This window comes from Salmo salar, chromosome 18, assembly GCF_965601325.2.
Source record: "Salmo salar chromosome 18, fSalSal1, whole genome shotgun sequence".
In the NCBI taxonomy this organism is placed as follows: domain Eukaryota; kingdom Metazoa; phylum Chordata; class Actinopteri; order Salmoniformes; family Salmonidae; genus Salmo; species Salmo salar.
In genome coordinates, this window is record NC_138308.1 from 11637126 (window position 1) to 11664068 (window position 26943).

General features: G+C 41.9%; 1 protein-coding gene and 1 long non-coding RNA gene across 2 annotated transcripts in view; one reads left to right on the plus strand and one right to left on the minus strand.

The window, feature by feature from the left end:
• The window catches only part of LOC106576771 (serine/threonine-protein kinase 32C), a 156308-nt gene that overhangs the window by 49612 nt on the left and 79753 nt on the right, over window positions 1–26943 (plus strand). The window contains exon 2 of the mRNA XM_014154152.3: window positions 1003–1058. Coding sequence (XP_014009627.1) covers window positions 1003–1058 — 56 coding nt within the window. The remainder of the gene's footprint in view (window positions 1–1002; window positions 1059–26943) is intronic.
• On the minus strand, window positions 17849–26622 carry LOC106576772 (uncharacterized). The gene is made up of 3 exons (XR_001322007.3): window positions 25636–26622; window positions 21164–21304; window positions 17849–20506 (listed from the first exon to the last, which is right to left on the minus strand). It is a non-coding gene; the product is annotated as an uncharacterized LOC106576772 (long non-coding RNA).

The following is a 26943-nucleotide window of genomic DNA, read 5'->3' on the forward strand; positions in this document are numbered from 1 at the left end:
TTGTGTGGCGCCTCTGCAGTGCCCTCTTAGTCACGGCCTGTGTGCCAAGGTCTGGTCTGGTGGATGGCATAGCGTGGAGTAAGTTAATAAGAAGCCGTCTGCCCAGGGAAGCTCCAGCCTGGCACACACACACACGCCGCAGGGTGAGGCCAGCGGAAGCCCTCATGACACCCACACGACACGCACTCCGACAGGGCAGCAGAGGCTCCCTTCTCCTGCCCCCCATGGTCCTTACCCATCATGACATGCAGGTTGACTATTAATGTCAAGAGTCTTATCCGGGAGGCAGAACTGAGAGATTTTCCCTTAGAGAGGCCAGCTGAAAATTAAAAATGGGCAATATTGAAAAAATTTATAAACTAAAATGTGTTTTTTGGTCTTAATTTAAGGTTAAGTTTAGGCATTAGGGTTAGGTTTAAATTCAGATTTGATTACTTTGTGGGTGTGCTAGATAGTGACCACTCTGCATAGCTGCTTCCAGAATAAGATTCATGCTGAAAAACGCTAACCTGCTGCTCATGACATTCCAATCAGATACACTAATTGCAAATTAGTGGTTTTCAGCTACACTGTTTCTTTTCAATCATCAACGACGCAGCGGCATGATCGTTTTATTACTGTTGATCTGCATTAGAGATGATACCCTCTAATCGCTTGTGAGCTTTGCAAATGATCCACATTCACAATGTAAATTACCAGTGTTACAAAAAGCTCATTATTTCACAGTAATGGATTATGATCTACTGTATAATAGCACACTGGCTTGAGCCTTTTAGGATCTCATAGTCTATAGAAATGGAGCTTATTGTCTGTAGATGTTTCTGTAGTAATAACCTGTAATAACCTTTTCCCTGTTACTGCACCGCTGACCCAAGTTTTTCCTTAAACTGCTGTCAAAATGTTTGATGCTACTACTGTATGACACCAACAAAGCAACTTATCACCATCTGTTTGCCTGTCCGATCTGTGTCACTGACAGATTTGTTTTCTTTGTTTTCCCAGTAACCTTTGACCACTTCCAGATTCTCCGGGCCATTGGGAAGGGAAGCTTCGGAAAGGTAATGTAGCCGGCGCTCTGACTCCCTCTGCTCTCTATGTGCTCTGTGTGTGCGACTGTGTGTGCGTATGCGCTTTCAGTGCCAACAGAAATTGTATTTGAATTCCATTATTTTGAATTTGTATTAGGATATTGAATCTAATGCACAAATTTAGTAATGTTATTCATGAATTGAACTTGTATTTTATGATTTGAAACTGAATTGAATGAATATTGCATTCAGTTTTAAAAATCTATTTCAATGTAATTGAATATTCAAATCAAGTTAAATATTTATATATTCAGTTTCAATATGGTAGATGGGGTCAAATTGTCTGTGTATCTTCGCCACAGGCATAAGCTGAGTGGGCTAACACAATCTTGTGACGTGCAGGAGACCTGGTTCGAACCCAGTCAGTCACAAGAGCAAGATTAAATAGGGAGTGGAAAGGCTAGCCTTAGAAGGGCTAGTCCCGTGTGGCTCAGTTGGTAGAGCATGGTGTTTGCATGGTGTTTGCAAGGCCAGGGTTGTGGGTTCGATTCCCACGGGGGACCAGTACGGAGAAAAAATGTATGAAATGTATGCATTCACTACTATAAGTCGCTCTGGATAAGAGCATCTGCTAAATGACTAAAATGTCTATGACAGGGCTATTCAACTATATTCTTATGGAGGCCAAATTACAGTTTCTGTGACACTCCCTTCTAACGTGTCCTACGTAGCCTGTGATAATTATAGAGGGGAACAGAAGGCACAACCATGTTCCAGAGAGTCTTAGCTTTCAGGAATGGGGTCATAAAAGGTTATAGCCAAAATGATGCAAACGCTAGAGTCAAATTCATAGGAAGAAAATCTATTCAGCATGCCACAGTAGCTTTGTTTCCATTAACTTGTCTGTCTGTCTGTCTGTCTGTCTGTCTGTCTGTTTAAAAAAAAAAAAAAATTTGCCTGCTAGGGTGCGTTTCCATTTCAATCTCTTGTGTCAATGAAAACAGCTGGATGTAATGATTTAACTAGTGTCAAATAAATGTATAGTGGTTGAAGTGTTTCCATTACCCATTTAGGCAAATTGCGCATTAATAAATAGGCGTTAGCCTGTTTGCCCTCCCACCTATCTGTTTCATGTCTCAGGTAGCCCGCAAAAGCCAGGATGGATAGAATGCAACAATTGACTAATATTCGCCATATTCTAATAATTCTCATGTGCCAACATATTTCTATGGTCCGTGCCATGGTGAAACTTGGATAGTGAAACTTTCCAGCCAACCAGAAAAGCAAGGCGAAGCAATTCAGGCATTCTTGAAAGTCAGGACAATCCTTGTTCTGCAAAGAAACATTTTATAGTTGGAAAAAATTGATTTTGCAAGACAGAGGCATTTAGAATGAATTGTGAGTGGAACTGTATAGTTACACGGTAACGTCACATGTCCTAGGTGCCTTCAAAATTATTCGACAATCATCATTTATTTCAGAAGCACAGTTTCAATCATTTGTCGCAATAAAGAAAGTTATATACCCCTGACGAATGGATACAAATGTTGTTGATCTTTAGATCATTTCTCCAATATCTATTTCCATTACACATGTCTCCCAATTTTTTGGGGCACGATTTGCTTTTGTCAAACAAACCTGGATCAATGGAAAAGTACCTACTGGCTTCAGAAACCGCCAGAACATACTGTTTGCCACAGAGAGCTTTCGATTCTATCTGTTCTCCTCTACTTTTCCTGGCTGGCAAAGTACCAGGATGTTGTCTCTGGCTTTGAATCTGAATTTAAATAACTGCATTTTAATATTCAATCTGAATGCATCTGAGAAGTTGAATATCTGAAACTTTGATAAACGTGAAATTATAGTTTGTAAACTTGATACACGGACAATGAATGCAATATCTACCATATTGAAACTGAATATGTAAATATTTAATGTGAAGATTCAATGAAATTGAAATATAATTTTAAAACTGAATGCAGTATTCATTAAATACAAATTCAATGATTCAATTGGTGCATTACAAGTAAAAAAAAATACATTCAAATTCAATATCCCAATACAAATGCAAAAGTATGGAATTCAATTGACTGGGTAATTCTGTGGCACTAATTACCCCTCACACTCATTATTCTCAACAAGGAAGCAGAGAAGGTCTGGTGAATTGGGCCTGAAGTAATTACATTTTAATTCTGATTAATCTTAAACGTAGCGGTTAATTAATTTAACTGTAGCTGCATTTTGTTTCTTTAAATTTAATCTTGTGTCCGCTGGGATGTAAGTAGATTTAACCCTCTGTCTTAAATCTAATTACAGATAGGCAAAATAGCTCAGATCGTCATTTTGCTTAATGCTTATCTTGTGTAATGAAATGCCAATAGGGAAATTGTATGCGTGCGTGTGTGCACGTGCGTGTGTGCGCGTTTTGAAACTTAATACCACAACTCTTTAAATCCTCTGAAATATCCTGACTAATATATGTTCATTATACTTCCAGTCTATGCAAACCTTTTTGCAATCTTTCCTCTTTTGCTCTTTTAAAAATCGGATCTTTGGCAAAATAAGTGTCTCTTTTACACAGCAAGTCAGCCCCAGCTGCAGAATACATTACCATCTGAATTTATGTTAATTTTACTTATTGCTTCTTTCCCTCAAGCTGCTGTCACTTCCCTTATCATGTTTGAGGGAGTATCTGCAGTAAGGCATGAAATCCACAGCATCCAGCCAGGGCTTTAAAGGCTGAGCCATTAGACTCATCTGGCCTTAGACTAGTATCCAAAAAGGTATTACAGAAAGAGACACAGACGTTCACTGGACATGAAAACCCAGAGGGAAAGGGAGGGCATCCCTGATAGTTCTCTCACGCACGTGCACACACACATGCATGTACAACACACTCTTTTCCAAGCATTTAACACATACAGTGCCGTCGGAAAGTATTCAGACCCCTTGACTTTTCCCACATTTTGTTACGTTACAGCCTTATTCTAAAATGGCTTTAAAAATCCTTAGCAGTCTACACACAATACTCCATAATGACAAAGCAAAAACAGGTTTTTAGATATTTTTTTTTCAAATGCATTAAAAATAAAAAAGTGATACCATCTTTACATAAGTATTCAGACCCTTTGCTATGAGACTCGAAATTGAGCACAGGTGCATCCTGTTTCCATTGATCATCCTTGATGTTTCTACAACTTTATTGGTAAATTCAATTGATTGGACATGATTTGGAAAGGCACACACCGTTGAAGGAATGATCCGTAGAGCTTCGAGACAGGATTGTCTCGAGGCACAGATCTGGGGAAGGGTACCAAAAACTTTCTGCAGCATTGAAGGTCCCCAAGAACACAGTGGCCTCCATCATTGTTTGGAAACACTGAGACTCTTCCTAGAGCTGGCCGCCCGGCGAAACTGAGCAATCGGGGAAGAAGGGTTTTGGTCAGCGAGGTGACTAAGACCCCGATGGTCACTCTGACAGAGCTCCAGAGTTCCTCTGTGGAGATGGGAGAACCTTCCAGAAGAACAACCATCTCTGTAGCACTCCACCAATCAGACCTTTATGGTAGAGTGACCAGACAGAAGCCACTCCTCAGTAAAAGCCACATAATAGCCCACTTGGAGTTTGCCAAAAAGCACCTAAAGACTCTCAGACCATGATAAACATGATTCTCTGGACTGATGAAACCAAGATTGAACTCTTTTGCCTGAATGCCAAGTGTCACGTCTAGAGGAAACCTGGCACCATCCCTACGGTGAAGTGTGGTGGCAGCATCATGCTGTGGGGATGTTGTTCAGCGACAGAGACTGGGAGACTAGTCAGGATCGAGGCAAAGCTGAACGGAGCAAAGTACAGAGAGATCCTTGATGAAAACCTGCTCCGGAGCACTCAGGACCTCAGACTGGGGTGAAGGTTCACCTTCCAACAGGACAACGAACCTAAGCACACAGCCAAGACAACGCAGGAGTGGCTTCGGAACAAGTCTCTGAATGTCCTTGAGTGTCCCAGCCAGTGTCCAGACTTGAACCCGATCCAACATCTCTGGAGAGACCTGAAAATAGCTGTGCAGCAACGCTCCCCATTCAACCTGGCAGAGCTTGAGAGGTTCTGCAGAAAAGAATGCAAATACAGGTGTGCCAAGCTTTTAGCATCATACCCACTAAGACTCGAGGCAGTAATCGCTTCCAAAGGTGCTTCAAGAAAGTACTGAGTAAAGGGTCTGAGTACTTTCTGAAGGCACTGTAGATGTGATCAAGAAATTGGCCTTCAGGTAACCTTGCATGTAAGGCTTGTAAACTCTATACCGTGTCTTGTAAATTGGACTAGCCTTCAAAAACCTGGTTGCCTAATGCCAGGAGGCTGACACTTGTGACAATATTCCCAATCACTAATAAAAAAATAAATGCTTTATTGACCACAAAATCAACATTTTGCAATGGCCATCAGTCTCCGGACTTGAACCCCATTGAAAACCTGTGGTTTGAATTGAAGAGGGCAGTCCATTAGAGCAGACAATGATATCAAGGATCTGGAAAGATTCTGTATGGAGGAATGGTCTAAGATCCCTTCCAACTTGTTGTCCAATCTCATAAAACATTTGAGAAAAAGGCTTAGTGTCGTTTTCCTCGCAAGGGGAGGGTACTAGAGTTCTGAAAACAATCATTTTGACCCGTATCTTTTTAGATATCCGTTATTACTTGTTAAACAAAATATTGTTTTCTGAGCAATTGTATTAGTATAAAATAATATTATTTCCTGATTCTTTTTAGCATATAATATAGCTCAGTATTTGTATTATTTATTTAATAAAAAAATGTTTTTGCTCATCTTTATCAATGGTGTCAATAATTATGGACCTGACTGTATTTGAACCCAGGTCTGCTCTGTAGTAAACTTTGCTGTTTAGTAGTTTACCCATAAACCATCATTCCTGTACCTGTTGTGTTTGCCTGCCATTTGTCATTGATCCTCTTTCACCTGACACCTCATGTCTCTGCATATGCCATGTTTTGAGCGTGTGTGTCTGTGTATCTATATATCTGTGTGTGTGTGTGTGTGCGCTGTATTCTCTGTATTCTCATTGCTTGGAATGCAGGCTCAATTGTAAACACTTCCTTGTAGCTCAAGGTCTAAGTATAGGTATGTGATGGTTGTGCCAAAGGGAGGGTAGAGCTGATAGATAGCAGCACAACTGCAGGTTTATCATGATGTCTACTGACAGACGGACAGATATAGCTCACTGACTCCGACTTACAGATAAAGTTTTAAGGAGGCCATCTTGTCTATATGTAGCTGTGTGATGTAGCTGCACTTGGTATGCATGCTGTTAAAGAGCAGCATGGTCTTCCTACCAATAGGGGACTGTCACACAGGAGCTTGTGCTGACTGTTTGTTTCTATGTGTGTTTGTGCTTCACGAGGTGTTTGCGTTTAGCAGCATACATGGGTCATTGCCTCTGTGTTAATACAAAAATGTCTCTGGCGTTTTTGTGTATTTGTGTTAGCCAGGCACGCGTGGGGAGCCTTCTTTTCCTATTTGGGGGGGGTGTGTGTGTGTGTGTGTGTGTGTGTGTGTGTGTGTGGGCCGGGCGGTGCTGGGAGCGGGAGCTTGCCTGCGGGAAATTAAAAGAGGCTCTCAGTGGGAGAGCTGTTTGGAGCTGCGGACCCCTGCTGAGACCACCTCTCCACCGCCTTTCTAAATGACCTCAGGTGCTGATACAGGTTCTTGTGCCTGTCCACTCCGGCTGTCTTCTCCACACACAGTGTGTGTTTATTTTCCCCGGTTGCGATGGAGACTGACATCCTCCTCCTTGGGCAAGGGGGAATAGCCCACATACAGGCCACGGATGAATTGCCTCTCCCCCTGTATAATATAAAATAACTTGAGACTTGACGTGGAGTTGGAGCCTCAAGACTCAGGACTCGACTTTCACTTGAGACTGATGACTTTGTTATGTTTTGTCACTCATTTTGTGGCACAGAGTCTCCGTGGTTTACTCCACATTCAGCCAGAGACAGACGCCACAGCATCGCACATGCAAAAACAAAACATGCATCGATGGGCTATGGAAACGCACTCAGCCCTCTGATTGAACCAGCAAACTGTCAATCAACACAGGTCGGGTGAGCTAGCAAACAGATTGTTGATTTTCTGTACAGCTATAGGATCGGGTGCAGTGCAAACGTCAAATTGTAGGGAGAGAGGATTGCCATAAATAAATATGCAGCTCCAAAAATTGTTTGGTAATCAAGAATATTAACTGTTTACTTTGCAAGCTCGCCAACAATGGGGCAACAATTACTAGCATAGGCCTACTGGTCTTTTGGTATGTCAAAATTGCTTGAAATGTATAATTTACTTATGAAGCTTTCATTTAGAATTTGTTGTTAAAATATATTATTACATAATCACAATGTGTTGGAGACAAAATAATGAAAAGGGTTGTCAGGTAGCCTCAATAAATAGACAAAGATTTGTAGTTGAACTAGTGTTGTCACGATACCAGAATTTTTACTTTGATACCGATACCAGGTTTAGTATCATGATACTTGATACCATCACGATACTCCATACCAAAACTATACCAAAACGATAGCAAGGCAAACAAAGAAGGCATATTAGCTAAAGTCACAGAATGGCACTTGATCCAGCCAGATGGTTTGAGTTCAATATCATTATATTTAAAAAAAAATATGTACATTTTTCAGTTACTGCCATGTATGCATTAATTAATCAATTATACAATCATACAATACATTTGACTTTGTTTTTACCAATCTAACTACACACAACACAATGGTAATCATGTATTTTAATGGTAAATCTCTGATGATAAACTGGGTAAATCAAGATGTAGCCTAGGCCTATCCACAATACAGGTCAATGCATATTCAATAGGAGTGTGTGCATGCATTGAGTTATTAAGCTTGTTCTGGCTGATGTCAGGGGCTACAGATGAAAACCAATCTGTTTCCCTTCCGTTTGGGACTTGTTTTATTGTATTGATCAACAACATTTGCATAGAAGGAATCTCTTCTTTTATAAAATACCTAATGACATCATTCACACACAGTGAGAGAGACTGGAGGTACATCAACTAATGTAACAGGTGAGAGACGTGAGGTCAGGGAGACGAAGTGAAGGAATAACGTTTTTGGCAATGACTGTAGCTATGGTTTTTGGTGACGGTCAGCTTTGAAATCAGCATGTTTTGCGTTATGGTTTGCATATTATAACAAACAAAGTACTAGTGTAGTGAATTGATGTAATCATCAGCTGTTAGCTAGCAAGGAAAGTTAGCCTACAAAGATGGAAGCTAGCTACCGATATATTCAATCTTGCATTGTCAAGTGTTATAGCCTGTAATGGACAATGTTTTGTTTCTGCATGCTGCGTTGCATTATTCAAGTGTGTTCTGTGCAGCATGAGTGGGGAGTTAATATGATGCAGCCCAGACTCCCAGTGAGTGCAGTAATTCCTCAGGACAGACTAGAGCTACTGTAGCAATGAGTAAGTGGAGCAGGCACGGTGCAGGCACGGTGTGCTCTCGCTATAAGGTGACATCGGCTGCGCCGCCGATAGACAGACTCTCTCAATCAGTAGACAACATGAGACACGTTTGACAGAAGTACCGAAAGTTTTTCATGTTCTAGTATCTAAAAAGTACAGAAGTTTCGGTCCACTGCGAAACACTAAGTTGAACAAGTCATTGCATGTATAGTTATTTTTTTTTAACTTGTGACTCAACTTGCTCTTAGATTGCATGACTTGGACTTGACTCGAGACTCGACCCATTCTACTTGGGACTTGACTTGAGACTCAGACCTTGTTACTTGAGACTTGCTTGTGACTCGAATAATAGTGACTTGATCCCAGCTCTGGTGATCACTGATGACAGATCTTTGTGAGCGGATCTATAGTCAGGCAGAACAGCACGTTATGGCTACACCAAAATGGCACCGTATTCCCTGTACAGAGCACTACTTTTGAGTAGACTATTTTTGATCAAAACTAGTGCACTATATAGGTTAATGTGACCCATTTCAGATGCAGTCTCTGATACATGCTAAAAGGAAATGATCCTGCTTATAGAGACTGACTGGAAAGGCGTCCACTGGTTGATTTATGAAGGCTTGCCTCATACAGATGTAGGATCTTAATTTGATTACCCTGTTTGCAGGAGAACAGGACATTTAAAACTCGTGGTGTATTTTGGGGTTTATAAATGCTTCTGAAGTTTTTAACTTCCACTTTGAAATTTCAGACTTGATTTTCCATTATGAAAAATGTATCAAAAACGTCAATTCATTCTAATCCACATAATTTATATTTCCTGTTTGTGCAAGATTATTTTCCTGCTGTAGCAAACTAGCTCAAATTAAGATATTACTGTACATCTGTACTGCTGGTGCTCAGACTGCAGATTGCCTGGGATTGCAGTGTTGAGCCATGGAAAGATGGGCACAGTAACAGTTTGGCCTTAGGCAACCTACTAGCCCAAAAATACTCCTTCTCTGCTCCTTCTCTGCTCACCTCGAGTACAAAATACAGCTGCACATAGGCAATCAAAGCACACAGGTTTTAGCATTTCGCTTTGAGTGCATTTTTCTATATTCACCATCCTGCTTCCAGCGTTTGTTTTATCGTCCTTTGTTTCCTCACAGTCAAAGACCATTTCAGTGCAGGTCAGTATCCAACAGTGGCGGCTCATAATAATGTCCAGAAGGGAGTAGATGGAATGGCATCAAACACCTGGAAACCGTGTTTGATGTATTTGATACCATTCCACTGATACCCCTCCAGTCATTACCACGAGCCCGTTCTCCCCAATTAAGGTGCCACCAACCTCCTGTTGTATCCAAACTTGCTTGCAGCTCTTTAGTCGACTACTGCCCATTTCTCTGTTCTCACCTGTGCTTTTCCTCTCTCACTGTTTAGAAATCTACTATTCCAGTATTGTAAGGAACTGTTTGAATGACTAAATAGAAATAAGTCATATGATCTTTTTTCAACTAATTCCAAATATCCCAGCTAAAGCGTGCGTCAGTTGTGTGAGACGAAATGTATCATTTATGCAGGCAGGATGTTGTGGGGACCTCCATACAACCACAGGACAGTGTGAAGAAGCTAGTTAGATGACAAAGCTCTTTCATCCTTCCCCAGCACTAGGAGGGCGATAGTAGAGCTTTACAGGAACTATCTCACTTTGAGGCCAAGCTCAAACAGTCAAATGGAGGCCAGTCTCTCTCTGTTGTTATTAATGACAATGGCAGCCTTAATAGCGCGTCGTGTAGCTCTGAAAATGGCTACCCAAGCTTGGTAAACACTTGAATTTCCTCCTGCCTGTCACTAATGATATAAGGGAAGACGGCGGCAAGGGGAATGAATTAAATGAAGGGGATTATTTCTTCTTCTCTCTGAGGCTGACAAGTCCATCAGAGCCTGAAAACACATTTGTCTTGCTCGTCGCTGCCTCTCAACAAAACAGACAGCTATAGCCCACTTTGTCTGATTTTATGTGTGTGGGTCTTGACGTATATTATTCTATGCTTGCATCACTCTGTTTCAATCATTGTAGTCTGTTTGCATACAGTATGTCAAGCACTAGACTATTATGCTGACAGAACCAAACGTCTCCCTCTCACGCAACACCTAGCCTGAAACCCCAATCAGATGTTGACAGATATGAGCACTTTCCCCAGAAAAAGGAACACAGTTCAATAGTCAGTTTGGTTGCTATGAGAAAATTCTTATTTTTCATCTCTTAAGACAGGTGCCTGATGCTGTTCACGTTGTTCATGTTTTCCCATGTGTCCTAAAAAAAGTCATGTGGCACTTAACTGACCTAGAAAAATAAATCCTATGCTTCCTGACTACACTAAATTGAATAGCAAACCCTTTTTCCTTCACTGCGCCGAGGGCTCCCTGGAGTTCCGGGCTGTGACAACAATTGATAGGGCTTCTAACTATAGCAGAACCAAGGGGATAAGGGTTCTTTAAAAGGTAAACATCCCGAGCCAACCTTGGAGATCCACTTTTCATTACCACACTTTGAAGCCAAGCACGACATGAAAGAGCATTTTTTTTTTTTTAAAGGATTACTTCAGCTAATAAGCATTTAATAAGTGCATGTGCTGGTAGCTGCTAACATGGTAATGAGCCAGAAGGGGCTGGGAGAAGTGAATTCAGGAGGCTGAGGAATGGGATTGGTAGCCGGGTACATGCTGAGACCCATATCAGTCATTCTAAGTCAAATTAAAGAAAATAACAATTTTAGAACAACAAATATTACTGCCTCAGCTGTGCAATTCACCTGCCTCAAAGAACGTAAGCCTAAGCCCTTTAGCAGCAGAAAATGGCTGCTTTTCAGGTAACGTATTGCCTGGTATCCAAGACCCAGGTTCATTCATGTTATTTAAGGAATTGTTATGATTTCATATCAGATTATATGTGTGGTGGTAGGGTGTTTTGTTAGATAAGGGCCGAACTGGTTCTGCCTCGTTTCCCATGTTGACCAGTTTGGAGGCTTATCCATTTGGAGCTGTCTATCGACTTTTCCTCTTCTTCTTTGAGCGACCTCATAAATGTGTCAGTACAAAGCTCTATTATGGGATATAAACTATTCATTGGTCCATAAAACAGGTATTTCAAGGGCTGGTCATCTCAAAATGTTGTTGATTGTCAAAACTGAGGCGCAGTGTGCTTCTGTAACGGACTGGAATCCTTTATTTTTTGGGGTCGTGGGCTCCAATAGTTCTTAATGTCAATTTCAATCAAAGAAAAAGTCTGTCTACAGTAAGTTAGTAATGCAGAGAGTGGTAAACTGACACCTATGACTTATGTGGGTTTTTGATATTTTGAAAACTCAGAACGTGTTTCTGATGTATTCTTTTTGATACACAGTACAGGATAGGCCTACTATTCTGAAAACCAGTTATATTGTTTAAATGCCTGGTTTGGGCATGATTAATCATTTTGGGTTTGTATTAAGTAGTTATTCATGCCAATAGGCTGTATCAAATCTTTGCCTGCCTTTTTCAGTGACAGGCTCTACTTCGTTGTCGGATAAACCCCTTATTATTAATTTTGCGGCGTACGCTTGGCACCGTCTCCCGTCTGTAGCAGATTCCCTTTGAATTGTCAGTCATATGCTGTATCCGTCACCTTTTCAGGTCCAATTAAGAATTTATACTCCATTAGAACTGCAGTGAGAAAGCCTGACAGGGAGAGAGTGAGTCAGAGGGATGGAGTGTGGAATTGGGGTAGATAATGGAGGAGACGATTACGCTAGCAACAACTAGCGAATGCTTTGGGATTACATAAGTGAATGCTCCCAATCACAATCCTGACAAGCAGACAATCATTATTTTGTATTTGCTGGTGAGAATCTCCTCATTAAGCATAGGCCTACTCAAAGCTCAAAGGCAAGGGTGCCAAACTCATTTTGCCCCGGGGGGCACATTCGGTCTTCATTGTGGTCCGGAGAGCCACATTGAACATTTTTATATATTTCCTCAGTGTGAAAATTAGCCCAAAATTGTCCTCTATCCATACTTTGAGGGAATTTTTGATGCTCCATGATAGTCTAGCTTTCATTTCAGTGATTATTAATGTGCTGAACACTGTCAAGAAACTGTATGAATGTTATGCCATTATCATTTCTATACAGTTTAGATTTCATGTTGTGGGGTTGCTTTGCTGCAGGAGGGACTGGTGCACTTCACAAAATAGATGGCATCATGAGGGAGGAAAATGATGTGGATATATTGAAGCAACATCTCAAGACATCAGTCAGGAAGTTAAAGCTTGGTCACGAATGGGTCTTCCAAATGGACACTGACCCCAAGCATACTTCCAAAGTTGTAATACCTAAAACACAAGGCCAAATTTACACTGTAGTTGCTTACAAAGAAGACAGTGATTGTTCCTGAGTGACCGAGTTACAGTTTTGACTTAAATCTGCTTGAAAATATATGGCAAGACCCATTTGACCCAGAAAGACTTACAGCTGTAATCAATGCCAAAGATGATTCTAACATGTATTGACTTAGGGGTGTGAAACTTATGTAAATTTGATATGTATGTTTCATTTTCAATACATTTGCAAAGATTTCTAAAAACGTGTGTGATGAGGTCGAAGGAATTGTCCGTGGAGCTCCAAGACAGGATTGTGTCGAGGCACAGATCTGGGGAAGGCTACCAAAGCATTTCTGCAGCATTGAAGGTCCCCAAGAGCATGTCTTATATTTGAGAAATGAACATTAAATCCTCTGGCAAAAGTTCTGGTGGACATTCCTACAGCCAGCATGCCAATTGCACCCTCCTTCAAAACTTGAGACATCTGTGGCATTGTGTTGTGTGACAAAACTGTACATTTTAGAGTGGCCTTTTGTCACCAGAATAAGGTGTGCACCTGTGTATTGATCACGCTATTGAATCAGCTTCTTGATATGCCACACCTGTCAGGTGGTTGGATTGTCTTGGCAAAGGAGAAATGTTCACTAACAGGGATGTTAATAAATTTGTGCTCTGCAACATTTCTGTGATTTTTATTTTATTTCTGCCTATGAAACATGGGACCAACACTACTTCTTGCGTTTTATATTTTTGTTCAGTATATTATCTGCTTTCTGGTCACTGAACACTGATTTGTGTGAAGAGAAAAAAAGTTACAACCTTCCCAGTGATTGAGTGTTTCTTTGAGGTGTGGATCTCTTTTAGGGCAGGTGTTTTTTTAATCTTTAGCCTCCATGCTTCCTAGCATCCTCCTTTCCTTTGACTCTTTCCACATCAATCAGCTGCTGCACGCTCCCTACTCCCCAAGACTTTGCAGTGAGGAAATCAATATCAAACCTTACCAATGGATGGGCAGGCCCTCCCTTTAAAGGCCTCTTTAGGGGAAAGATAAGAAGGTGTGCTGTGCAGCTGGTGGTCAGAGATGACAACCATTCAGCCAACGTTGTCACTACATCAGGTGCCTCACTTCCAGGCAATGCTGGCCACGGCGCCTCTCCTACCACCGAAACTGTGGAATCTGGAAGCAGGCAACACAGTCTGTTCCTGTGATTATGCCAGTTCATCCTCCGGGTTGGGCCCAAAGTAAATACTCCCAGTTTCCAAAAGGGTTGACCTTTTACTGTGCAGATTTTTTTCACTCAGAAATTAGCCTAAATAGCAGGTGTTCATAATTAATATTTAACAATGAAATATAGCCAGCGGGACCATAATTCTTTGGACTGCACCACTCATTAGCGTTTTAGAGATGGCCCTTTTTGCTCACTTTGTTGTCTTACTGTGAGAAAGGCTCATACCAAGAAGCCATCGCCCTGACTGTCAGTGCTACAGTCCTAATTTGGGACCACCACCATGCTAATCTATCTGTCCTTGCCCATCTCCAATGATTTGAATCTTAGAAAGTATAGTATAAAGACCTTTTTAACAACTTTTTTAGGTGGAGCGGAAGTGAACCCTGGAATCCCAAAGAATTTCCGGTGCGATTGTAAACAGCTGCTAGCTAAGCTAACATAGTCTACTTGTTTTCTCAAGGTTAAAATTTTCATTTTTAACCATAGTATTCGCGGGTGGGATGGTCCTTACGTCCTGAGAAAGTTTTTAGCTAGATTTCCCAAAGAAGCATCGCAGCGGGCTGCATTGCCTGCATGTATAGTAACATTAGCAGCAGCAGGAGGTGGCGGAGCCAGGATGATGTGTGCACATGGGTAAGTTGTTTATCAAGTTAACCATCTATTCTAGCTACATATTAACAAGATAGACAGCCATCCAATATTTGTTTTTTTATGACAAATGTTAGCTTGATCTGCTAAAAACAACAAGTAACCATCTAGCTAGTAGCTCATCTAACGAGCTAATGAACAGACTTCCAGTCCCACAGAGAGAACTATTAAAATACAAAAACTCAATTACATGAAATATCAAATGTTATATCACTTGATAATAATGAAGCAAGTTCTGGTATAATTTCTATCTTTCCTAATCTCAGATACAGAGACATGCTAAACCCTGAAAGCTGCTAAACCCTGTTTGTGGATGAAGGTCCCAAAAAAAGTCCCAAGTCCTGGAGAGACTGAAGAGTATATGGCCAATGGGTTATGAAGGGTATATGGCCAATGGGTTATACAGTGCCTTCGGAAAGTATTCAGACCCCTTTTTCCACATGTATTTACATTACAGCCTTATTCTAAAATGGATTTTTTTTTAAATCCTCAGCAATCTACACACAATACCCCATAATGACAAAGCGAAAACAGGATTTTTGAAATGTTTGACATTTTATTAAAATTAAAAACAGAAATACCTTATTTACGTAAGTATTCAGAACCTTTGCTATGAGACTCGAAATTGAGCTCAGGTGCATCCTGTTTCCACTGATCATCCTTGATGTTTCTACAGCTTGATTGGAGTCCGCCTGTGGTAAATTCAATTGATTGGACATGATTTGGAAAGGCACACACCAGTCTATATAAGGTTGATAGTGCATGTCAGAGCAAAAACCAAGCCATGAGGACAAAGGAATTGTCCGTAGAGCTCCGAGACAGGATTGTGTTGAGGCACACATCTGGGGAAGGGTACCAAAAAATGTCTGCAGCATTGATGGTCCCAAAGAACACAGAGCTCTAGAGTTCCTCTGCAGCACTCCACCAATCAGACCTTTATGGTAGAGTGGTCAAACGGAAGCCGCCACTCAGTAAAAGGCACATGACAGCCTACTTGGAGTTTACCAAAAGGCACCTAAAGACTCTCAAACTATGAGAAACAAGATTCTCTGCTCTGATGAAAGCAAGATTGAACTCTTTAGCCTGAATAGCAAGCCTCACTTCCAGAGGAAAACTGACACCATCCCCACTGTGAGGCATGGGGGTGGCAGCATCATGCTGTTGGGATGTTTTTCAGAGGCAGGGCCTGGGAGACTAATCAGGATTGAGGAAAAGATGAATGGAGCAAAGTACAGAGAGATCCTTGATAACTTGCTCTACAGTGCTCAGGACCTCAGACTGAGGTGAAGGTTCACCTTTCAACAGGACAACAACCCTAAGAACACTGCCAAGACAAAGCAGGAGGGGCTACGGGTCAAGTCTCTGAATGTCCTCTGAGTGGCCCAGCCAGAGCTTGGACTTGAGAGAGACCTGAATATTGCTGTGCAGCAATGTTCCCAATCCAACCTGGCAAAACTTGAGAGGATCTGCAGAGAAGAATGGGAGAAACCCCCCAAATACAGGTGTGCCAAGCTTGGAGTGTCATACCCAAGAAGTATCGATGCTGTAATCGCTCCCAAAAGTGCTTCAAAAATGTACTGAGTAAAGGGTCTGAATACTTATGTAAATGTGATATTTCATTTTTTTTATTATTAGTATAAATTATGGTGTATTCTGTGTAGATTGTTGAGGGGGGGAAAACAATTTAATCAGTTTTAGAATATGGCTGTAATGTAACGTGGAAAAAGTCAAGGGGTCTGAATACTTTCCGAAGGCACTGTATATGCTACTGGATTACTGTTAGACTTGGTTGTAGGACTACAACAATTATGTTAAAAGTAACAATGGATAGAACTAGAACATGATTGGCGAACCTTGCTCCTAGAGATCTAGCTAATGGGTGTGCAGGTTTCTGTTCCAGCCCAGCTCTGACATTCTGCTTATTATTTGTATTAGACACTATTCATTTAACTATTCAATCATCTTTTGTTTTGGAGTAAGATGCTGGAGCATCTAACTGGTTTTAGAAGTGGGGGGGGGGCACAATTACTTTATATATATACTGTACCAGTCAAAAGTTTAGACACACCTACTCATTCCAGGGTTTTTCTTCATTTTTACTATTTTCTACATTGTAGAATAATAGTGAAAACATCAAAACTATGAAATAACACATATGGAATCAAAATATTTTATATTTGAGATTCTTCAAAGTAGCCACCCTTTGCTTTGATGACAGCTTTGCACACTCTTGTTATTCTCTCAACCAGCTTCATGAGGTAGTCACCTGGAATGCATTTCAATTAACAGGTACACCTTGTTCAAAGTTAATTTGTGGAATTTCTTTCCTTTTTAATACGTTTGAGCCAATCACTTGTGTTGTGACAAGGTAGGGTTGGTATACAGAAGATAGCCCTATTTGGCAAAAGACCAAGTCCATATTTTGGCACACATAAAACTGGGAGGGACAAAAATGCAATTTCAGAATGTAGTTGCGCTCCTGGTAAGATGAAAGTCTAAACCCACTAACTGTTTACATAGGCGCTCTTTGTATGATATGAGATAAAGTGTTGGTTGTTAAAATTATGTATAGTGTATTTTGTTGGTCATTGAACATTCCCTGTTAGTATGTTTTATTTGGTTGTCACTCATTTTGTCTGATGATATTGCACAGATTTGCAGCTGCAGCTGATGTCCTTGATCATTGATGTGGGTGTAACAATTCCTGTATGTCTGACCTAGGATGCAACCCCTGTTTAGGGCTCTGGCGCTCATTCAATTTTGTCAGCCGGCTATTGTCTTGCATTTGGTCTAAAGAAACATGATATGAAGAAAATGTATTTCAGATGAACAGAATATGAGTAGGCCTATTACTATATGTTGTCTGGCTATGTGGCATGCCATAGGCTGTAGTCTTGTTCATGAACAGACAAGTGTAATTATTTATATTATTTTATAGTAAGAAGAATATAATTGAATTCAGCTGAATAAAATATAAATTATATTTTTCCCATTCCAGAGCGAGTGCGCATATGAAGGCAAAGTTGAGCGTAAAAGTTTCATTTGAAACCAGTCCTATAGGCTATGCTAGTAATAGTTATTTGGCAACTTTATTTGTTAATGATACAAACCTCAGAATGTCTTAGAAATCAAAACATACTGTATATTGGCTGCATGATGCGACTATAGTCTATTGATGATGTCGCAAAAAAAGCTTGCGCTCTATTCCTTGCCTCAGCCTGCACACACTGTTCTCTCATCAAGTGATCATATTATCACCCATCAGACTATTCTCAATTCAATACACACAATCTAAAAGTACTAAAAAATGGAATTAAGAGATATATAAATATTAGGATGAGCAATGTCGGAGTGGCATTGACTGGAATACAGTAGAATACACAGATGAAATGAGTAGAACAGTATGTTAACATTATAAAAGTGGCCAGTGATTCCATGTCTTTGTACATAGGGCAGCAGCCTATAAGGTACAGGGTTGAGTGGCCAGGTGGTAGTGATGGCTATTTAACAGTCTAATGGCCTTGAGATGGAAGCTGTTTTTCAGTCTCCCGGTCCCAGCTTTGATGCACCTGTACTGACCTCACCTACTTGATAAGGGGGGTGAACAGGCCATGGCTAGTGTGGTTGATGTCTTTGATGAACTTTTTGGCCATCCTGTGACATTGGGTGCTGTAGGTGTCCTGGAGGGCAGGTAGTTTGCCCCCGGTGATGCATTGGGCAGATCGCACCACCCTCTGGAGAGCCCTGCGGTTGTAGGCGGGGCAGTTGCCGTACCAGGCGGTGATACAGCCCGACAGGATGCGTTCAATGGTGCATCTGTAAATGTTTGTGAGGGTCTTACATGCTGGCGATCGTGCGCATGTTGATTTTTAACCTTTTATTTAACTAGGCAAGTCAGTTAAGAACAAATTGTTATTTACAATGACGGCCTACGATCAGGACACACAGGTTGAAATATCAAAACGAACTCTGAACCAATGATATTACTTTGGGGGCGGGACGATGTTGACAGAGCCTTTTCTCGCCTGCATTTTTCAGTGACCCTGTTGAAATGTATTCTGATTCTTCTGATTTCACTGCGATTGAGGAGTGGTAACATGGGTAAGTACATGATTGCATATTGTACAATAGTGATATTATTGCCAGGACATGAGTATATTTTAATAAATGCAAATTATAGTTTTACACATCTAGGCACTTTCCTCTCAGACTCCCATATGCCTATAGTATACATGATGACAGGCTGAGTACTATAATTAGCCAGTCTCTTTGACCTTAAAACCAAACAACTCTGGTATGAGATATAAACTAATATTATACTCACCCAAAGAAGTAAAAAAAATAAACAATACTTTGTATGCTTTTCTAAACAGCATGGATTAACAGACACCACCTGCTAAAACAGAAGGTGGTCGCCCTTGTATTATTGAGGCGCAGACAGGGAAGGAGGATGTTATGGGTGCATCCCATAAATGTTCTGAGAAGGGAGCATGGGCAATACTACCACCTTGTCCAGGAGCTGCTCTTGGACCCTGCCCAACATCACCGATACTTCCGGATGAGTGCAGAAGAGATGGAGACTCTTCTGTCTGTTGTTGGCCCAGACCACACCAAGCAGACGACCAACTACAGGACCACAATAAAGCCTAAGCAAAGACTAGCTGTCACTCTAAGATTAGTTATTGGGAAAGGTTGTATTGTGTAAGCAGGTGCATGGAGAAAAACAGTATACTTTTGTGTAAAGAAACTCCAGCACACTGGTGATCATGATGCTCCACAAATGTAGGCCTGTGTTTCATTACATTAAGGGAGCAGCAAGATCACCAGGTGCTATAGTGTATTTTCATTATACTCAAGGTAAGTAAGACGCAGTGTTCCAATTACAGCAAAAAAACAATGAAAAAAAAAAGTTAAATATAACTGCAACAACAAAGAAGTGCAAATAATGCAAACAAAAACATTTCCCTTTTTAAAACTCTAAAACAGAACATAGGCCTAAGTATGCGCAGGGTTGGGATCTGCCTTTTAGGAGGGGATTATCGATGTGTCTCTGTACCAGGTCTCTTGAGAGAATGTACTGAAGCTGTCATCCCAGCTATGTGTTGGAGACCTAGGTTCTGGTGAGTATTGATCCCTGGGCTCATTGTACATGATAGGCTGCGGTCCACCTCTTCCGTGCGGAATACTTGCGGGCGGTGGTGGTGGCAGTGGTGTTGCCTACTGGTCATCCCAGTTATGTGTTGGAGACCTAGATCCTGGTGAGTAGGAATATTGATGCCTGGGCTGGCTGTACATCATAGGCAGCAGTCCAGCTCTTCCATGTGGAGCATCAAAGAGCCATTGTGGTGGTGGAGGTGGTAGCAGAGGTGTTGCATGCTGGTCATCCCAGTTTACAATCAATGACAGTAGTTGCACTTTCAGGTGTCCCTTGGTTCTTCCTATTTTCTTCAGCTCTGGCACAAGGCTGTGCACAAATGACTCATCCTCCAAGGTAGCAGCAGAAGGGATTGACTTCCTGACAAATGCAAGCAGCTCTTCATCCACATTTTGATGGTTGACCTTCTGTTTCCTAATTCTTGGCTGCCAGTCTTGAGCCGTGTCCTTTAGTGGTTGGCCTTGACTGTTGTACAGGCATCGGAAGCACAGGGTCATGGCTCGGGGACATGTCATCCTCGGTGTCATCGGGCTCCACAGGTTGTGGCTGAGGCGAATCAGCATTTTCAAGGCTGAGGTTGCCTCTTGAGCTGAAAAAAGGTCAACATATAAATGAAAAGTTAAACGTGTTTTAAGTAAACTTTAGAAACCTCAGCTCAGGCTCAATTAAACATATTTCTCAAATCTGGGCCACAAAGTCTAACACTGCTGGTTTTCATCATTGCTCTGTAATAAGAGACTGATTCATAATCTATAGACCGACATAGTCACTAATTCAAATGTAATAAATCACATTTTATTTGTCACATAAGCCAAATACAACAGGTGTAGACCTTACCGCTTACTTACAAGCCCTTAACCAACAATGCAGTTCAATAAATAAGTTAAGAAAATATTGCCTAAATAAACTTTTTTTAAAGTAACACAAGAAAATGACATAACAATAACGAGGCTATATACAGGGGGTAGCAGTATTGAATCAATGTGCGGGGGTACAGGTTAGTTGAGGTAATTTGTAAAGGGACTATGCATGGTCAATGTAAATAGTCTGGGTGGCATTTCATTAATTGTTCAGCAGTCTTATGGCTTGGAGGTAGAAGTTGTTAAGGAACCTTTTGGTCCTAGACTTGGCGCTCCGTTACCGCTTGCTGTGCGGTAGCAGAGAGAACAGTCTATGACTAGGGTGACTGCAAGACCTTGAGATTCAGAATTCAGTGCAATCAATTCAAATGTATTTTATAACTTACCTTCTTTGCTGGACTTAAGGTATCAAGAATGATAATATTTTGATATATTTCCATTCTTTCTGATTGGTTCCCCCAGAACTGTAGGTGCCTTAAAAAAAGTGTCATGGAGGGACTTCCATTTGGTTTTGCGCAATTCAACATCTGTGAAAAGTAAAATAGAATTGATTGTTAACCTCTCTGGGCCAGTGGGACATTAGCACTCTAGTCAACAGCCAGTGGAATCGCGTGGCGGGAAATACAAATACCTCAAAAATGCTATAACTTCAATTTCTCAAACATATAACTAATTTACACCATTTGAAAGATAAGACTCTCGTTAATCCAACCATGTTGTCCGATTTCAAAAGGGCTTTACAGCGAAAGCAAAACATTAGGTTATGTCAGGAGAGTACCCTGCCAAAAATAATCACACAGCCATTTTCAAAGCAAGCATATATGTCACAAAAACCAAAACCACAGCTAAATGCAGCACTAACCTTTGATCTTCATCAGATGACACTCCTAGGACATTATGTTATACAATACATGCATGTTTTGTTTAATCAAGTTCATATTTATATCAAAAACCATCTTTTTACATTAGCATGTGATGTTCAGAACTAGCATACCGACCGAAAACTTCCGGTGAATTTACTAAATTACTCATGATAAACGTTGACAAAATACATAACAATTATTTTAAGAATTATAGATACAGAACTCCTTTATGCAAACGCTATGTCCGATTTTAAAATAGCTTTTCGGCGAAAGCACATTTTGCAATATTCTGAGTACATAGCTCAGCCATCACGGCTAGCTAATTTGACACCCACCAAGTTTGGGACAACCTAAACTCAGAATTACTATTAGAAAAATTGGATTACCTTTGCTGTTCTTCGTCAGAATGCACTCCCAGGACTTCTACTTCAACAACAAATGTTGTTTTGGTTCCAAATAATCCATAGTTATATCCAAATACCTCCGTTTTGTTCGTGCGTTCAGGTCACTATCTGAAGGGTAACGCGCGAGCGCATTTCATGACAAAAAAATATCGAAATATTCCATTACCGTACTTAGAAGCATGTCAAACGCTGTTTAAAATCAATTTTTATGCAATTTCTCTCGAAAAATAGCGATAATATTCCAACCGAACAACGTTGTATTCATTCAAAGAGTGAAATAAAAAAATGGTGAAGTCTCGTGACTGCGCATCTCCAGTGTCACTGTCCTCAGGCAGGCCACTTACAAACTCTGCTCCTATACTTTGCCCAGAGACAGGAGACACGTCATTCCTCTTTGAGGGCTTAAGAGAGCCAATGGAAGCCTTAAAAAGTGTCACGTAACAGCACAGATGCTCTAATTTCGATAGCGATGCAACAGAAGGACTACAAATTGTCAGACAGGCCACTTCCTGCATGGAATCTTCTCAGGTTTTTGCCTGCCATATGAGTTCTGTTATACTCACAGACACCATTCAAACAGTTTTAGAAGCTTTAGTGTTTTCTATCCAAATCGACTAATTATATGCATATTCTCGTTTCTGGGCAAGAGTAGTAACCAGTTTAAATCGTGTACGTTTTTTATCCGGCCGTGAAAATACTGCCCCCTAGCCCCAACAGGTTTTAACCAAAAACAGAACATTTGTTTTGTCATTCCAGGTACTTTGCATCTGGAGACTCTATTTGCAGCCTGGCCTTAACCTATTGTCTTGGATTCGAGACAGTGTTGCAGTGCATTATGGAGACCTGTGATGACATGGGTCGCCAGCATCCTTCTCTCTATCTGCCACGACCCACTGAGGAAACGTAGAGACAAACCTCTCAAGAGTTTAATGAAAAATGGGACTTCCCCAATTGTTTGGGATCAGTTGATGGAAAACATATTATTATCACCAAACCAGCAAACTCAGGGAGACGTTTTTTATTATAAAGGAACCTTCTCTGTGGTGCTACTCGCCCTTGTGGATGACAAATACTGCTTCACGGCTATTCCGGTGGGGGATTTTGGGAGAAACAGTGATGACGGAGTCTATGCCAACTCCCCACTTGAAGGGCAATGGTGTCAAAAAACCCTGCAGGTGCCCCAAGATGCCTTTCTGCCTGGGGGTGAAGATTTGGGAAAGATACCATACACAATGCTGGGGGACGCTGCCTTTCCACTAAATCCCTCCCTGATGAGGCCATATGCCGGGCACAACATCAGCTACGAGAAATACATCTTTAACTATTGTCTCTGTCGAGCTTAAATGACAGTGGAGAAGGCATTTGGGATCCTTGCGTCCAGATGGAGGATCCTGTACAAGAAAATCAACCTCCTGCCAAGCAAGGTTGATCCCCTAGTGGTTGCAATGTGCATCCCCATAACTTCCTCACAAAGCCTTGTGATCTGGCTACAGCAGAGGGGGGCAGGGGTGAGGCAATGCATGAAAAGCATAGCCATCCAGGCCTACAGAGCAGGTCAGGAAGCAGTTTCTGTCAGGCAAAAGTTTACAAAGTATTTCACCTCTGTGGCAGGCAGAATTTACTTCCAGGAAAGAATGGTTGTATCTAGGCCTACTTCGATGCACTATGTGTGTGTGTGTGTGGTTAAAAACCCTTCTACCTGATTTATCAACATGGGACAGTAAGTTCTTTGACAACATCTTCATTTGTTTTGTGTATTCATTCTACACTTTGCAACTATTTGTTACGATCACTGTCTTCAAACTCCCTATCATAAATAAGCCAAGGCGCAGCGTGCATGTAATTCCACATCCTTTAATCGAAGTGAAACCTTACACAAACAAACGGGTAAACAGAATCAGAATGTGACGCAACCGTGGCGCACACAAACACTCACAGAAATAAATAATTACCCACCAACACAGGTGGGAAAACAGCTGCCTAAGTATGATCCCCAATCAGAGACAACGATAAACAGCTGCCTCTGATTGGGAACCATACTAGGCCAACAAAGAAATAGAATCATAGATATGCCCACCCAAATCACACCCTGACCTAACCAAATAGAGAATAAAAAAGGCTCTCTAAGGTCAGGGTGTGACAGTACCCCCCCCCCCCCCCCCCCCAAAGGTGCGGACTCCGTCCGCAAATCTGAACCTATAGGGGAGGGTCCAGGTGGGCATCTCCGGTGCAGGACGCAGACCCCGCTCCACTTGAGGCTCCCCCCACTTCCGTGGAACCGGACCGCAGATCGTCGCCGGAGGCTTCGTGCCATGGATCGTCGCCGGAGGCTTCGTGCCATGGATCGTCGCCGGAGGCTTCGTGCCATGGATCGTCGCCGGAGGCTTCGTGCCATGGATCGTCGCCGGAGGCTTCGTGCCATGGATCGTCGCCGGAGGCTTCGTGCCATGGATCGTCGCCGGAGGCTTTGTGCGTGGAGCCAGCACAGGATATACTGGACCGTGGAGATGCACCGGAGGTCTGGAGCGCAGAGCTGGCACAACCCGTCCTGGCTGGATGCTCACCCTAGCCAGACAACTGCGGGGCGCTGGCACAGGACGCACTGGGCTGTGAAGGCGCACCGGGGGCACAGTGCGCAGAGCCGGCGCAGGATATCCTGGGCCGAAGAGACGCACCGGAGACCAGGAGCGCTGAGCCGGCACAATCCGTCCTGGCTGAATGCCCACTCTAGCACGGCAAATGCGGGGAGCTGGCACAGAGCGCACCGGGCTGTGGATGCGTACTGGAGACACAGTACGTGTAACCACAAAGCATGGTGCCTGCACGGTCACACGCTCCTTACAGCGAGTGCGGGGAGTTGGCTCTGGTCTGAAACCTCGCTCCGCCAACCATCCCGCTCTGCCAACCACCCCGGCTGTCTCTCGTGCTTGCGTCGTGGTTGATTCTCCCCGGTCCAGCTTGTCTTCCCAGTTGGAGCACGCTGCTTGGTCTTTTTGTGGTGGGTAATTCTGTCACGATCACTGTCTTCAAACTCCCTATCATAAATAAGCCAAGGCGCAGCGTGCATGTAATTCCACATCCTTTAATCGAAGTGAAACTTTACACAAACAAACGTAAACAGAATCAGAACGTGACGCAACTGTGGCGCACACAAACGCTCACAGAAATAAATAATTACCCACCAACACAGGTGGTAAAACGGCTGCCTAAGTATAATCCCCAATCAGAGACAACGATAAACAGCTGCCTCTGATTGGGAACCATACTAGGCCAACAAAGAAATAGAAACATAGATATGCCCACCCAAGTCACACCATGACCTAACCAAATAGAGAATAAAAAAGGCTCTCTAAGGTCAGGGCGTGACACTATTGTACAATTCCACCATTATTTCAACAATGAACAAAAAAACATGAACATTTTGAAAAATGAAAATGCTAGTAATTTTCCAACAAATTTTCTCACATGACTGTTGGCATCGGAAGATTTCTGTATTAAAAAAAAAAAAGCATAGCGCACACATGCCATTCACATTCAGCTAGCTGGTTTGTTTTATACTGGAGAATGAACATAGGGTTGTTATACCTTTACCTGAAATGCGCATGGTCTTTGCAATCTCTCTCCAGACCGCATATTTTTTTAGTTGGATCCTTGTAGTATTTTTGAAGACGTGCGAGGATACTGTCATTAACACAAAAACTGTCAGAGTATTTCCCCAACAACAAGCCCTGGGTGTCTAAGGACTTGAAAATATGCCTCAATGAAAGGAAGATTAAGAAAATTAATTCAGGTCAAAAATATGGAAAGGGAAAAAAAGAACTTCAGGGTGTTCGGTTCTGATTCTCAGATAAACTCTACGGACACTATGAAAGCTTAACCAAGTTTATTCTTCCCAGAAGGTCAGTATAGCTGCAATCAGACAAAGACATGTTCACACAAACACTGATATTTAACCCTTTCTCCTAGGCTGAGTCTCCTCCTACACATCTGTAAAAACATTGTATCTTTACTGCTCAGCAGGACACTAAGTGATACGGGACATAAACTTTTCTTTCTCCCTTAACGCGACCTGACCTGACCTTGACCCCCTTCATCCATGGCTATTCCATGGCACTCTCGCCTTATCAATGCCTGCCACGTGATCGCTTTCCCGCACTCAGCACCTTACAAGCTTAATTGCACACACTATATACCTTCCTCCTACAGATAACCATTAACTTCTGGTGTAGACCCTCTAACCCTAAGCACTCAATATTTCAATAGAATCCCTGATATAATGTAAACGTTATACATTACCCTCTCTCCCTCAGTGACATAAGTACATTTCATATTCTCAGAACCCAACAAAGGATCATGTGGAGCAGAGGTTCTGTACAGGCAATCCAAGACAAGCATGGGAAGGGCTTAATCCAATGATGGGAAGAGAAAGGAAAAGAGAACAGTAATATGGCAGACTGTTCATCCTTTGTAAACGACCTAAACTGTTTTTATGGAAGATTTGATACTATGGATTTTAAAGAGGCATGTAAACAAATATGTGAGAGTATCCCTACATGTTCTCCTGTCCAGATAACAGAGAATGAGGTGGCCTCATGCTTGTTAAATATTAAGCCACACAAAGCACTGGGCCCAGACGGACTACGGGGCAAAGTACTGAAGGTCTGCGCTGACCAGCTCAAGGGAGTTCTCACACGACTGTTTCAACTGTTGCTGAGCACCTGTACAGTGCCAAAATCCTGGAAGGTGTCCACCATTGTCCCGGTGCCTAAGAAGCCAGGGGCCAAATCACCAAATGACTTCGACCTGTGCCCCTCCTTTTGGCCAAATGCATGGAAAGGGTTGTTAGTAAGCACCTTACCCTTTACATAGCAGATCAACTGGATCCGTTACAGTTTGCCT